Source organism: Spea bombifrons, chromosome 1 (genome assembly GCF_027358695.1).
Source record: "Spea bombifrons isolate aSpeBom1 chromosome 1, aSpeBom1.2.pri, whole genome shotgun sequence".
Classification (NCBI taxonomy): domain Eukaryota; kingdom Metazoa; phylum Chordata; class Amphibia; order Anura; family Pelobatidae; genus Spea; species Spea bombifrons.
The window spans coordinates 127,821,963-127,837,821 of NC_071087.1; the positions used below are offsets into that span (position 1 = coordinate 127,821,963).

At 38.7% G+C, this 15,859-nt stretch overlaps 1 protein-coding gene across 1 annotated transcript; it reads right to left on the reverse strand.

The window, feature by feature from the left end:
* Positions 1–437: 437 nt before the first annotated feature.
* On the reverse strand, positions 438–13,704 carry FBXO21 (F-box protein 21). The gene is made up of 12 exons (XM_053473304.1): positions 13,461–13,704; positions 12,576–12,711; positions 12,186–12,283; positions 10,985–11,106; positions 10,171–10,317; positions 9,654–9,790; positions 9,323–9,459; positions 8,517–8,693; positions 7,275–7,407; positions 6,810–6,994; positions 2,052–2,209; positions 438–649 (listed from the first exon to the last, which is right to left on the reverse strand). The coding sequence occupies exons 1-12, from the start codon at positions 13,634–13,636 to the stop codon at positions 489–491; spliced, it is 1,767 nt and encodes a 588-aa protein (XP_053329279.1). The 5' UTR covers positions 13,637–13,704; the 3' UTR covers positions 438–488.
* Between the last annotated feature and the right edge of the window lie 2,155 nt (positions 13,705–15,859).

A 15,859-nucleotide genomic window follows, 5' to 3' on the forward strand; every position in this document is an offset into this window, starting at 1 on the left:
TTAACGTTTAAATAAGGATAGCTGTTTGTATCAGTATCCCACTTGCAAAAGCTTACTCAAAATAACAAATCTTAATATATAAAGGTTGCTATTTAATAAATGGGTCCCTCCTGATTAACCCATATTAATATTTGTGAGAGATAATTGCTTCCCTTTGGAATATATCTCATGCTATGTCATTTGACTGTTTAGTTGCATACATTTTAAGGACAACACAAATATATTTAGAAGGTGACCCTAGTTGCTGTACCTCGGTAAACAGTACACAATGGGACATGCATTGTTCCATAAATACAAAACGCTGATCTGTTTTGGCAGCATTTGTTGGCACAAGCAGGCTACAACCTTTGGAGCTCTGAAAGCACCACACTTTGCAGGTTCCCATAGAAGCAAAGGGAAATCTAAGTAAGGAAGTGTATATATATAAGAACGTCACTCTCCAAATATACATCTTCAAGCTCATGCTCAGGGCTATCGGACTAACTTTATTAAATGCTACTGTTACTGGAAACCATGAAATCTGTGTCCTCTGGGTACTGATGCCTTAGTTCATCATTTCCGACGTAATAGGTCCCTGAGAACTCTGAGAAGTACAGATCAATGTCAGGGTGCAAGATTTCATTCGGATCTGGATGTGGTTCTATGTTTTCTGTGGGAGCAAAAAAAAACACATAACCACAGTTAGAGGCTGTTTCAAACGTCATCATTGAGATATCAGATATAGGGCTGCAACAACTAATAGATAATAATCCATAATGAAAATAGTTGTCAAAGATTTTCATTATCGATTAGTTGAATCGATTTTATCAAATATAAGATGAGTGTTTTAACCCTTTGTCTTATAATCCAACCTCAAATAGAGGTCGGACTATAACACTAAGATCCAGATCTCCCGCATCGCTGCAGGGGACCTGGATGCTCCTCTCCGGCAGCCGGTGAACGTCTGCGCAATGCTCGTAGACATCCTCCGCCGCTGCTGGCACTTCCACTGGGGTTTCTATGATGGAGCACAGGAAGGTCATGTCACACCGGCGCTCCACCATAGAAGCCCCAGCGGAAGTGCCGACAGCTACGGAGGATGTCTACGAGCATTGCGCATACGTTCACCGGCTGCCAAAGAGGAGTATCCTCCGCAGCGCTGCAGGGGACGTTCTCCGGCTGCCGCCACTAGACACCAGGGAATCTGGAGCACAGGGGGCAGAGTGGCATATAGGAGGGTATAATGCATATCGGGGCAGTTGCATATAGGAGGGTGTAAGGTATATCAGGGGGCACAGTGGCATATCTAGGAGTATAAGGCATATCTGGGGGCAATGTGGCAAGCCTCGGGTCAGATGTGCATAACTGGGAGGCAGATTGGCAAATAAAAGTAAATAAAAACAAAAATGCATTTTTTCAGTTGAAAAAGTCACTAGATTTGCCGTTTCTTCTAAAACAATAGAACTTAATTGCAAATAAAGAAAAAACCCCAAAACAAAACAAAAAAAATACATTTGGCCCATTGATTTGCCTCTTTTCTCCTGTAGTAAAGACCTAAAACTTATTCGGTCCTTTGGTCTTAAATCCAGGACAGTTTGATCTTATGCACGCTTACATTTCCTCACTGTATTAACCTGCGCTCCCCAATAAGCCACTGAACCTCTTGTCAGAGACTATATTTGACCCTTTTCTTTAAGCATTAAACAGATCCTAAAAAGTGACTGAAGGCATTGCCCGCAAACTCAGACCAATTCTACCGACTGTTGTCCCAGCTCATTCCTGACGTAGGCTTGACAGGATCTCCCCATGTGAACACGAGTGAAGAGCATATTTGCTAAGGCGAGAGATCTTATGAAACTGTCCTGTTTTGAAAACACCTGAAAACTTTAATTTTCATGTTTCATAAGCTTCATAAAGTCAAACTTTATAAATCTTTGGCACTTCTGCCCAAAGCAACAAATGATAAAATATTCATTCGTAATCCATTCACATGATGTTGCAGAGCTCAAATAACCTACATCATATTACATTACACTAGCTCAGCACACACAGCTCTGTTCTTCTGTGCTCACCTTGTGCCACGTAGCTGCAGGATCCATCATCCAACAAGATACTGTAGAAAGGCTGACTAGCTCCATTAGAAAGGTTGTTTATGTCCATGCTTTCAATCCAGTCCGGTGACATCATGCAGACAGGATCCCAGCCAAAGATCACACCACTATAACCATACCTAGCCCAGGGATAGAGGGATAGAGAGATTAGAGAGATAGAGAAAAAAAAAAACCAAAAAACTTGTTACATACATTGCCAGATCAACACTGTTCACGGAGAACCTAATCACCTTTCATATAAATTAAATACACAACCACCAGAAGTCAGCGAGAAGCTACTTATGTTTGAAATAAAGAATTATATTAACCCCTTAACGACAATCCCCGTACATGTACGGGGTTGCCGTGCAACGGGTTAACGACAATGCCCGTACATGTACGGGCTGCCGTTAAATAGCTGCAGCGCCGCGATCGCGGCGTTTTCGCCGCGATCGGCGGCTTTGCAGCATCCACGGAAGCCTCACAAGTGAGGCTGACCGTGGATCCGGGGAGGGCAGCCCTCGGCAGCCCTCCCCGGAAGAAAAATGGCCGCCGCCGCATCGATCATCAAAGATCGCGGCGGCGCCCGGCTAAAACTGCTTAGGAAGCGATCTGAATCGCTTCCTAAGCATAAACTGTGTTGCTGACATGCCTCGATATCGAGGCATGTAGCAACACAACCCCCCCGACCCCCGATCGCCTTGTGATTGCTCCGAGGAGCAACCACAAGTGCCATCCTGTGAATGACATTGCCGTCATTCACAGGATGGCATTAACAATACATGTGAGTTCACAGAGGGTCTATCCAGACCCTCTTGAGAACTCTCGAGCTCCTCCTGCAGGTTGAATGCAGGTACTGCATCCAACCATGCAAGGTCAATGGAGCCCAGCTCACTAGTGAGAGTGACTAGTAAAAAAAAAAAAAAAAAAAAAAAAATTAAAAAAAAAAAAAAAAAGTTTCAAAAAAATGTCAAAAATATGGTAACATGTAAAAATCCCCACTGTCACCAAAAAAAAAAAAGTTTTTAATAAGCAAGTCCTAAAATTTTTACAAAATATGTCCTAATATCTTTACAAAAATTCCATTATGGAAAGAGTTAAAATATTGGCATTACAAATGCCCATAGGGTGTCTAGTATTAAAAAATATATGATTTGATGGGGTAAAATGAATTGGCCGGGTTCAAAGATGTCCCAAATATGGGACATGGGGCAGATGTCTAAATGGCAAAAAAATACACACCTCACAAAGGCGGCCTTTTACCTCCCAAATAACCCTACAAACCCATGCATGTGGGGTATCGCTGCGCTCAGGAGATGTTACTGAACACATATTGGGGTGTTGTGTGACACGGACATATACCAGGAGCGATAAATTTATACAACATGTGTGAAAAAAATACAAAAAGAATTACTACCATAAAGTTTCACAAAGGGTAGTGGTAAAATTAGTGCATTGAAAGGGTTAAAATACCAGCATTTCAGATACCTTGGGGTGTCTAGTTTTTAAAAATATATGATTTGATGGGGTAAATTTCATTGGCCGGCTTCAAAGATACCTGAAATGGCACATGGGGGGAAGAATTACCAGATTTGGAAAAAAAGGTTTTGAAATGGCAAAACGCTACCTCTACTTATTGCCCCATAACGTGCAGAAAAAAGCAAAAAAACATAAAAACATTGGGTATTTCTAAACTCAGGACAAATAGTAGAATCTATTTAGTAGGTTTTTTCATTCGTTTTTGCAGATGAGTAAAAGTTTTCTGTTTAAAAAGTGAGAAAAAGTAATTTTTTAACAAAAAATCCCCATATTTTATCATTTTTTTTATAGTAAATTAGATGATATGATAAAATTAATGGTATCTAAAGAAAGCCCTGTTTGTCCTGAAAAAAACAATATATAATATGTGTGGGAGCACGAAATGAGAAAGAAGAAAATCACAGCTAAACAGGAACACTGAAAAACGTTAAAAGAGCCATTGTCCCACAATATACTACGAGTAAAAACCCCTATTGTCCTTAAGGGGTTAAGAATATAAAACACCTTTAGAAACAAAATGCATAATTTCCCCCACAAACATCTCCCATTAAAAATGTTACAGCTAAGAATTGCAAAATAAAAATTATGTTCTGTGACATGTATCACATTTACACAAACTTGAATAGCTGCATACTTTAATAGCAAAATATATAGAGAGAGGGAAGAGCACAACCTAAAAAAGCACATAAGGCTTACACGTTCAAGGGTTGCTGCTAGAAAATTAACCACTAAAAAAAAAAAAAAAAAAAAAAAAAAAATTACAAAAACATAATCAATTTAAATATTCTACACCATTGTTTTCTTTTATTGGTGGATGGTTTTAATGGTTCAATATTACAATACATGGATTATCTCAGCACAAAGCAAATTAATCTGATGTGACTATGATTTGGGTCAAATGTTTTTTTACACCTTTACTTTGAAGTACTCTAATAAAACAGTTGAATGAGGTTTTTAATATGATTTGATGTGATTGTTAAAGCGTTCAAAAAATTCTTATTTACATATACATGTTCATAATCTGCAGTACTGCACTTTTGATCATGTGAGCCTTCCACATGCTACTTCACTCCATATAGATGAGTGGTCCCTTTATATTTCTGTGACACCCCCCCTTCTGCAGGATTCCTTCCTTGCAGGAGATGTGTTGAGCCAAATATTCCTCTTGCCATGTGAGCGCTTTCCTGCCACCGAATGGCTACTTCAAGCAGCCAGTGACAAGAAATGTTAGATTACATTGGTAGCATTTTGGTGCTCCTTACTGAAGGTAAGTACATTGTTTTATTTTGATTGCAGGTTTAATTAATCCATATTAACGTACTTACAAAGTAGGTTAATATACATTCTCTCGAGGATCCTGCCTGGGACATTGGAGGGTCCCTTTAACTTTCCATCAAATACCTTTTAGATTACATTGCACCATATATGATGCAAATTAATGTTCATTAAAGCTTCCGTTTTAACACTTGAAGGTTTACAATACTCATATTTTGTACAAACTTAGTTTAAAAAGGGTTTGTTTAGATCACTTAAAACCTTTTCATGTTTTGTATCAAACTGTTGTCAGTCGCGTAATTCAATTCTGAGACATCTGCGTTCAATCAGTTATAAAATAATAAAAGTAGTGGGAAAAAAACAGCATTAACATAGGGACAAGAATGCATGCTGACGCACACCACGAAAAGGCACGTAGATGATTTATCAATATAACTAAAAAAAGAAGTTGTTTTATTTTTGCCTACGTGCCTAAACAAATATTAAAACAAGGTCCGTGATCCCATTTAGAGAGTTTAAATGTATAAACAAGCATCTGAAGGATCTGTACTGTCTGCAACCTTGAAGTACCCCTGGGGAAAGCAAAACACTTGCTTTTACATGTTAAGTGACAAAGTAATCCGTAGTACTTAAAAGACTTCAGCAAACACATGTAACAGAAGATTCATAGTGAAAGCATCAAAGCTAAGGCTAGATCAAGCAGTGAGCGTGAAATGTAGATTTACAAGCCCATGATGGGGAGCATTTGAAAAGAGCAATATGAAGAAGCACAAAATATTTCTATCAGGTTCAGTACTAAAAATGTAGAAGCCACAGCTAACATTGTTAAGCTACAATTAGTAAGGAATGGCATATTGTGATAAATGTAAATAAAATATATAAATCAGAAAAAGAGCTTACAGGCAATCAACCGTTTTAAAGTATGAGACTTTTTTAGCTTAATGAAGCAGCAATCACCATAGGGACCTGAACAATGAGGAGGAAAAATCTGTGCAACTAACCCCCCCCCAAAAAAAACAACAAACCTAAAACATTTACTAAATTGCTAGATTATTCCTGCATAATGGACGGAGCAAGCAGGTTCATTACTCCTGTTTAGAGAGATTTTACAGAGGAAGGATGTGTTCTAACAATCTACTTCCTCTGGCAGACAGGAAGCATTATTATATAAACAGGAAACAGAATAGTAAACAGAACTCCAGCTGAAGCAGCAGCCAATCACATGTACTCTAGCAAAACATCAGCGTTCAGACAGCAAATGTGATTGGATGCTGCTACTTCCATATTCATATCCAGCTTTGACCGACTAGTATAGATTCTACGAGCAGATGATTGATGCATAATGCGTTATAACTAAAGAATACAAACATAGTTTGCATGCAGTAAAAAGCATAATGCACTCAAATATGCACTTGATAAGAACATGGGGCTGGAGCTCTGCTTACTAGTAACAGTTACAATAGAGGGAACCTTTTCTTATATGGTATGGAATCAAAGGCAAATAGGACTGACGCCATGCAGTAGAAACTCCCAGAGAGCCTGTCAGAAATATACAGGCACTCTGGGTTGCCTTATCAGTAAGTAATTTGTATTGTACTACACCAAATACAAACAAAACATTAAACATGCCTAATCATTACATTAGCATTACAAACAATATGGACATTTTAATGTTATTTACACTTATTTTCAGTCACCTGCTAAGATGTTATTTCATCCAAGAAAGGGATGAACCTCTCACTCTCTGTTTTCTTTGTGTGCTCACAATGCCCAGAATCATATTCCCCTTTTATCACTATGATGTTTAAGTATAAACTAAGTTCCAGTACATTCAAGATATTCCGTACATGTATGTAGTCTTGAAGAGTAAAAGGTGACAGTAAAGAGTAAAGTTTCATAATCACAGTATCCCGAACCACCTCTTACCTCTTGTGTCGAACAATAAGTCCAACAGAGTAGCAGACCTGCTGCTCGCTGGATCTCAGTTTGACGCCAGACACTCCATCCTCTCTGCGTTTCTCGATGTGCTCTAGCGTATGTTGAACTAGATAGGCCACAGCTCCGTGCTGAGAGGGGTCCAGAGCTTGGATGTTCTGTAGAATATCTAGGACCTAAAACAGAAATAATGTAAGGCTTTCCAAAAAAGCTCTAATGAAATGTGATCTTTTAAAACAGATGACAAAACAAGATAATAGCCACACGGAAAGGTGACGGTTAAAAAAATATAAAGATTGGAATAAAGTTTAGAAAATAAATTGATGAAAACAGATACCTTAGAGTGTCTATGACTTCATGGAAATGTAAATTTTTATTTATTTGTTTGATTGCAATTTTTCTAACAAATATATAGATTAAAGTGAAATTCTCTGGATAGTTTTGTGGCTTAGTTACCTTTTCAGGCCAGATGCCCAAGTGGAAATACAATCTGGCTTGGAGAAGAAGGTGCTGCACACTTTCGGGATACATGGTGAGATACAGGTCCAAGGATACTCTCAGTAGCATGAAGCTCCGGTCTTTGCTTTCCCTAACAGCCATGAAAAGGCACAAACACGACCAGTTTAGCTTCATACCCCACTGTAATGAAATTACATTGAAAAATGCTTGAAAATCAGTTATATGAACCTTTATGTGAATAAAGAGTGATATAAAACAATGATACACAAGAATAATATAATTATTTGTTGCATGGACATAAAATGGTTTTATTATGGGGTCCACGGTATGCATAACGACACATTAAAGAATATCTCTGGTCAGACCTCACCTTGAGTATTGTGTATAGTTCCAGAGACCCCATCTCCAAAAAGATGTTTACATTCTAGATAGTTCAGAGAAGGGCTACTAAAATTGTGAATGGTTTTGTAGGATAAAAGTTATTAAGAGAGGCTAAGGGATCTCAATATGTATAGCTTGGAGGAAAGAACAGAGAGGGGAGATGTAATTGCAACATTTAAATACATGAATAGATTTAACAAAGTACAGGAGGGAAGTTTATTTCAAGGGAGTGGAAAAGTTACAACAAAAAGTCATCATCTTAAACTAGAGGGTCAGAAGGTTAGTTGTAACGTAAGGAAGTTTTACTTTACTGAGAGGGTGGTAGATAAGTGCAACAGCCTTCCAGCAGAAGTTGTAGAGGCTAATACAGGGAGGGAATTTAAACATGCATGCTAAATAGCTAAAAAAAAGCTATGCTAAATCTAAGGACTAATTAAGGGTTGAGTCTTTAACTCTGTTTCTATTGGCTTTAACTTTATTTTGTATTCCTGCAATCCAGCTAGGCTAAAAACACAGTGAAGATATAGCTGTAACTCGGGTGTTCTGATATGAAGATGTGTATGATGTCATGCACACTAGTTTGTTCGTGCTGTCAAGTAATAATCACACTCAAGGTGCTATAACTGCTAGAACATATGCAAAATACTTGATGATATAAATTTCTTTTACTATAATTTGAGTTATTTTTCCCATAACATTTCACATATGGGATAAAAAGATGTAACAGCATGATTCTAGGAATTTACACAAGGAAATACATTTTCCACTACATTTATTAAGCAATTAATTCATGTTTTTTTTTTTCTATACAAGGAAAAATAAAAAGGAAAAGAGGCAACATGACTGCTTGGTTCCTACCTTTTACCAAGGTTGAGAAGGTTTCCAACCATGCGCTGCAGGACTTCCTTGGTGCTGACGGCTGCGTAGAAGTCCTCTGTTACATGTTGTCCGATCATGTACTCGCACTCCCTGGCAGTCAGACGCTTGCCCCCTCCAAATGCGTCCACATATAGATAGTCAGAAAGGTGGGAACTTCTGCTGACCAGATTAGAAATGGGATTAAAGCAACAAACCCCAGACAAAGCAGCAGTGACACTTACGACACTTAGTAGTGGTATAAAGATCCTATGAAGTTATTACTTCAGTGCTAGGAGGTAAACTACTAGACAGTATTGCCATACAGATGTGTTACACTTCAGGAGGTAACTCCAACCCCATGGACAGCAAGACCACATCAGCAAGATATAGACAGAACTGAGTGTAAAATACTCATTTATGAATGAAAATCATCTTAACGTTAATACTTATAGGTAGTATTTCGAGCACAAAAAATATATTGCTGCACCGCTTATAAAATAGATTATTATTATTTATTGTTTTCGATAGCACCATCAAATTCTGCAGCGCTGTACAATGGGTAGGCAGGACATAACAAGTAGCATGTAATATAACAAACTGACTAACAGAGACAACAGGTGAGGAGGGCCCTGCTCAAACGAGCTTACAATCTAGATACACCAGGTGGGAATGGTAGAACAGGACACAGTATGTTAAAGTGAAATTATACGAAACAAAATAAGCTTTACGTTTTCATATACAAATTTGAAGTTTTAATATTCATTAGCAGCATTAATAAATAGGCGTCAAGTTAAAGCTTCTTTTACCCATGGGACCTTTGGCACCATCTGAGCATGAAATGGTGAGGAAAATTGACGGGCTCCAGGGGGACACCCAATCGTTCAGCCAGGGTTAGATACAGCACAGAGAGGCTGATTGGGATGCCCGTCTTAGTAATAAGGACCTACAAGAAGAAATGGACAAAATTAATGTGGGGTATCCTTTGCAACTAGGAGTGTTTGACAATGCAGACTTCTGGTACAGGATATCATAATATATAACAAATTAAGACCACCCAGCCATCTTCCATTAAAACTGTGGTCTGCAAACCACAATATTCTTTGTTAAAATTATCCTTAATATTTTTATACTTCATACCTGGTGGATATAGGAATTGAGGGGGTTATAAAAATCAGCCACATTGCCCCTAAAGTTCATCTCAATAAAAATGACATGATTCAGGGCATCAAGTGCTTGTTCCTGAAGATCCAACTCTTCAATATATGAAGCTGTACCTATAAGCGGTAAATTCCACAACAGTAGGGCGTGAATTAGCACATAACAGAAACATCAGACTTCATCATATTGCAATAGCACATGGCAATACATTAACGTTTTATGTATAGTTATGGTATAATATACCTCTGGGTAGCCACAACAGGATTCTGGTCAGGATTTTCACATAGATTGATTATGAAACAGGATTAACAAATTCACACAAACTAATATTGAATATTTAGTCAGAGCAAATATAACAAGGCTCATATACCTAGCATTAGATGTTCCTTTAACACGTTAATAGTTTTTTTTAAGATAAGTTAAGTTAATTAATTTTTTTTTTTAAGATAAGTGGTCAGACTATTGGGATAACAAGACCAAGGTATTCCATACTCACCTTCCTGCAGGAATAAGCTGGGGTGTCTGCTATTCCTCACACCCAGCAAAACTTTTACCTTCACCAGAATCTCATCTAGCTGCGCTTGGATAACTTCCAAACACACATTTTCCAGAGGGTTACAATATTGATCAATCAGAACAGCACCTGCCAAAAGCAGTCAACAGTAGAAATAAAGCAAAAACAAATGAAAAAAAGGGAACAGGAAAAGCCAGATACGGAGTTAATCCATTCATAAGTGTTACATTACAAGAAGGGACACAGTAATACACAGCATGTCAGCATTGAATGTCATAATTATTTTATTTCTACAGGATTTACAGGATAAAACTATGGGAATTAGCATTGAGCAGTGAGGTGCCCAAAGTATAAATAAAGCCTGTACTTTACATTAGTTTTGATTAAAAATCCAATAGGAGGTTATTTGTCCTCCATTGTTGGTATCAAATGTCCAATGAATGACTGGAAATGCCCATGTTTTTATCTTTACGGCACATAAAAACATTTAATATACGTTACCAGCGAGTAAATGTTCATTTGGGACATTAAAACGTTTCATCCCACTGACTTAATTTTGCATCACACAAAGACAACCATGTTCATATTGCAGAATGAAGTTCGTCATCTGAAGTGTTTCTCATCTGTAAACCCCTTACTCTTGTAAATAAACCCCGAACTTTACAATAGATCATTCATAATGCACCCCCAGATCAATATTGTATAAAAGTCTAACAACTTTTAAGTCCCATTAAAGGTTAAAAACAAATCAGCAAAATACAGCGCTACAACAGGACAATATTGATAAATCACCCACCTTCTAACATTGTCTGCTTCTCAGCTGGTTGTTGGAGAAAAGCTTTCAACTTGCATAGTGTGGTCTCCTGACGCATGAAGTAGAGGATTTTCTTTGCACAATACTTTAGCATTAAACACTTCCTAAAATTAAAAGGAAACTGTCATATCTGTAAAATCAATTAAGAAATCGCACTGACAAGCACACTGTCGAAAGGCTGAAGTGCAACAGCTAACCAGTTCACAGACTATGTAGAACAGTCTTGGGCATTTTCAATGAAATGACTCATGCCTCCAAGACATTTTCTCTAGAATCTTTGCCCATTATGTACCTAAACAATCACCCATAATATGGATTTCCACAGTAATTGGATTGTAGCAGATATTTTCTCGCTCTTAAATTGAAATACAATTGCAGCCGAGCCAGTGATCAAAGCTGTGTAAATTATAATGTTTTTGAGCAATAAAGTCTGCTACTTTCATAAGGCACCTCCATAACCTTCAACATGGCTAGGCTGTCATATGTCAGGATTAGGATTTCCTTAAAATAAGGTGAGATACCTTTGGTACCTTTCTTTGAGCCAACACAAAATAAGGTGCAATACTGGGGCGTATTCCTTCAGAAGATCATTTCACGTCCCTAAAGCATATGTATTTTTTCCTCATATGTGTAATAGTAATCCTCATCATATGTGATAAGGTGAGCAGAGAAAATTACTGTTGAGTGCCACTTATGTACGATGAGTGGGGAGGGGATTGTATCTTCATCCAATTATACATTAGAGATGAAGAAAATTATGATTGAATGAAATGTAAACCAAACTTATTTGAGACAAATGTAATAAATGTGGGGAAATCAAAACTATGGTAGAGGATACTACAGGGAGTTTATCTAGAATAAAGGTGCAGTTCCCATTTATAAGCACAATGGGAGAAGCAAGATAGTGTAAAAAAAAAAAAAAAAAAAAAAAAAAAAAAAAAAAAAGCAAGAAACGTTCCCAATGAATAGAATAAATGTCATCAGTCATGTTGTGATGCAATATCATTAACTATGTACAAACATGGTGTATTCCCATATCCATCAGCAATAATGCATAGATCAACATCAGTCACCTGCTACTGATTATCTCTAAATGTTTGTAGCTATATCAACAAGAACAATAATGTATTGAAGAAGAAAAAAAACACATCAACAGAGCATGGTTGTATGGACATTACCTTACCCGCTTTTATCATCCAGGATAGATAAGAGCTCATCTTCCAGGAAATGTTCTGGGTAGCCCAGAGAGTCAAAGTTACTAAACCCTTCACATGGTATGCGCTAAAATAGATTGAGAACAAACTTACAGTGTGACAAAAAACAATGCTTGTTACATTGTCTAAATGTTTTGTTATTTCTCCTGTACATAGAGAACATGGTCACTTCGCTCCACAGTCAATGAAATAACGATTGTAACAGTGTGAACATCCTCAATTCTCTGTAACATATAAAAAGCCCATGTTCTCTGGTAGGGTACATTACAGGAAAGCGTATTTCTAAAGATAACTGGAATTTCAGAGAAACACGGAATTTATACATAAAGCAGAGGAGAAGCGCCTCCGAACGGACTTACACGCTCTATGATCAGCATCTTCGTAAAGGAAGCCACAATCCTGCGTGCAGCCAAACCCGCGCTATGCCGACTTTTATACACTTCCAGCCAGTCCAAGGAATCTGTATGACGGAAATATTTCATCATCGAGGGCCACCTACATGATAACATAGCAAGAAAAAATATATACTATTGAACCAGAGCTATTGGTACAGAGATACCAGTTTTTAGCTGTTTAGGACTTAAGCAGGTCACCAATATCATTTTGAATCCCAGATCGAGTTTCTGACCTTTGGACATATTAAAGCTCAAGTTCCACTTAATTTTCTTCCCAAATACCCCTATCATTTCATGTATGTAAGCCTCACACTACACCCCACCCCCATAATATGTAGGGACCATCTCCCCACCACTTCATTAGATGTTACACTGGAACGTATGTATAAGTACATGCATCGGTCATGTTACCATAACAACCAATGAAATGTTGATGGGGGCATTTCACTAGTAGCTGTATTAACACCATTATAGCATACATAAGCAGTCTTTTGAGTGCTAATTACACTTCATATTTCTTAGTTTATTATATGTTTAGGGTTTACTGCTATTAACACACAGAAAATAGCTGAAAGTTGAACTGGAGTATAAAATGAGGACTGCCCTTCCAAGGTTTGAGACAGCTAGTTGAAAAGATAAAATGCATTACTTTTGCTACTAGGTAAGTCTGATTACCGTCTCGGTGTAATGACGCAGTTTTTATTCTGAGGTAATACAGCTAGTAACGCAGGCGCGCTCTACACATTCCCAGCAGATACGGTCACCGGTGTGCAGAGGCACTAACTGCCCACAGCCGTACGCTTCAGGTTAAGGGGCTACTCCTGAAGTTGGCCTGTCGCTGTCACCCACCTGTCAGTGAGCTTTCTCCGCCACACTTTACCCCGGGCCGCACACACTTCCCTCAGCCGCCGGCACGTACAGCTGATATTGACGATATCTCTGTGATCGAGACACCCGGAACACAGGATCTGCTCCAGCAGCTCGAAGGGGAGCTCCGCCATTGGTGGTCGTGGGCACAGGTCCATCGTGTCGTTGTCATCAGCCGAAAAACAGATGGCTGGCTGTGTACAACCCTCCGTTCCGTTCGGTGTGGGGGCGGCCATCTTTTGTTTACATTCGTTACATATTTTCTGTGCGCCCGCCGTCGCAGCGTAGACGTCATTTTCAGGGGTAGGTTCGGTTGAGAAGAACGCATTTGAGGGGAGAAAGGGGTTTTGTAACTCAAACGGCAACGGCTGCATGATGGCGGGAAAGCGGACAGGGCGGTAGGGCTAGTGTGCGGAGTAATCCTAAAAAAATATTGTCGTTTCTATAGCGCAAGAATTACGCAATAAATGTTTAAAAACAACAAAACAGAAAATATATATAAATAAAACACACCCTTCTTCCAAAAGCCGTTGTTACACAGCGAGGGGCAGCAGAAAATGCCTCTGAAAAGCCCTATTAGTTTTTGGGGGCCACTTGAAATATTTGGAGGTGTAAAAGCGCTTTACTGCTGGTAACACAATTATCAGAAGCGCTGAAAATAACACAAACGCTTGAAAAAAGTACCGCTGAAGCTGGATTTTATTCAACATACATAATGTTCTGTATTGTACAGCGCTACTGAATATGATGGTGCTATATAAAACTACTATATGATAAAGCGGTACCACAAAGATGGTAGGCAACACCCACTTTGCAATCCAGGCAAGGGGGCTTTATGAGATCTCAATAAATTAGATATGGGTGAGGAGTAAGGCATACTATAATATGTTTATATAATTTATTAACTACATACTATTAGACATGTGAATATCTTTGTAAAGAACTGTCCGTTCTTTGAACTTTAAAAATGGGGCATAGTTTTATTATGAGAAAGAGCCACCCAACATCATATCAGATAAAAGAGATTTTGACTTAGTGTTACCATACAATAAGACTGGAAACAGTGCAAAGAAGCCTATTAGCTCTCCCACAAACTTAACCCCTTGGCGACAATTGACGGTCCAGGCACATCACGCAAAAACAGTCAGTTAATGACAATTGACGTGCCAGGACCGTCATGACTTTAAACTGGCGTATAAATCTATCTATGGTCACTTTTTTCACCCAAATGGTGTTGCTGTAATGCCTCGATTTTGAAGCATTCAGCAACACCGAGATCGGCATCAGGAGCCATGTCTGGAAGATGGGTACATGGTGGTCATAAAGGGATGGACATGGTCAGCAACAATACTCAGGCTGTCGAGTTTAAACAATGCTCAATTGGTACTAAGGGGCCCAAAGTGTGCCAAGAAAATGTCCCCCCATACCATTACACCACCAGCCTGAACCGTTGATACAAGGCAGGATGGATCCATGTTTTCATGTTGTTTATGCCAAAGTCTGACCCTGCCATCTGTGGTCTTCTGCTGGTGTAGCCCATCTGCCCATTCTCCTCTGACCTCTGACATCAACAAGGCATTTTCGTCCACACAACTGCCGCTCACTGGATATTTTCTCTTTTTTGGTCCATTTTCTGTAAACCCTATAGATGGTTGTGTATAGATCAGCAGTTTCTGAAATACTCAGACCAGCCCATCTGGCACCAACAACCATGCCACATTCCAAGTCACTTAACTCCCCTTTCTTCCCATTCTGATGTTTGGTTTGAACTTCAGCAAGTTTTCTTGACCACGTCTACATGCCTAAATGCATTGAGTTACTGCCATGTGATTGGCTAATTAGCTATTTGTGTTAAGAAGCAATTGAACAGGTGTACCTATTAAAGTGGTTAGTGAGTGTATCTTCAAACAATTCTCGCATGGAAAGAGTTAAAATACTGGCATGTTAAATGCCCATGGGGTATCTACTTTAAAAAAAATTATGATTTGATGAGGTAAATTCAATTGGCCGGGTTCAACAATGTCCCAATAAACACAGGGGGCAGGACGACCACAGGGAGCAAGAGGTCTGTCCCTTCAGACCTATGTGTCAGTGCTCCGTAGCACTGTGTGTTGGAGATTGATACCAAGAACCAGGATATGACGGAAAGATTTTGCCAACGTTTGAAGAAAAATACCGGGACGCTTTGCAACACAGATATAAATACTTGAAAATGTTAAAACTGCTGCATCAGATACTTTAACAACCTCAAAAGTAGTCAACTGCAATAGCTGTAATGAATAATGTGATGTCACATTTACCTAAACAGACTTCCTTTGGTAAATCTAGAAGTTGAACTAGCCTTTCCTTTCTAATGTTTAGTAAAACAAATTGCTTCGTAT

Coding starts and splice junctions, on each gene's coding strand:
- FBXO21 (XM_053473304.1), bottom strand. CDS start 13,636: ATGGACCTGTGCCCACGACCACCAATGGCGGAGCTCCCCTTCGAGCTG. Junction 9,791..10,170: donor CAGCTTATTCCTGCAGGAAG/GTGAGTATGGAA, acceptor TACCGCTTATAG/GTACAGCTTCATATATTGAA. Junction 650..2,051: donor CTGCAGCTACGTGGCACAAG/GTGAGCACAGAA, acceptor TTGCTCCCACAG/AAAACATAGAACCACATCCA.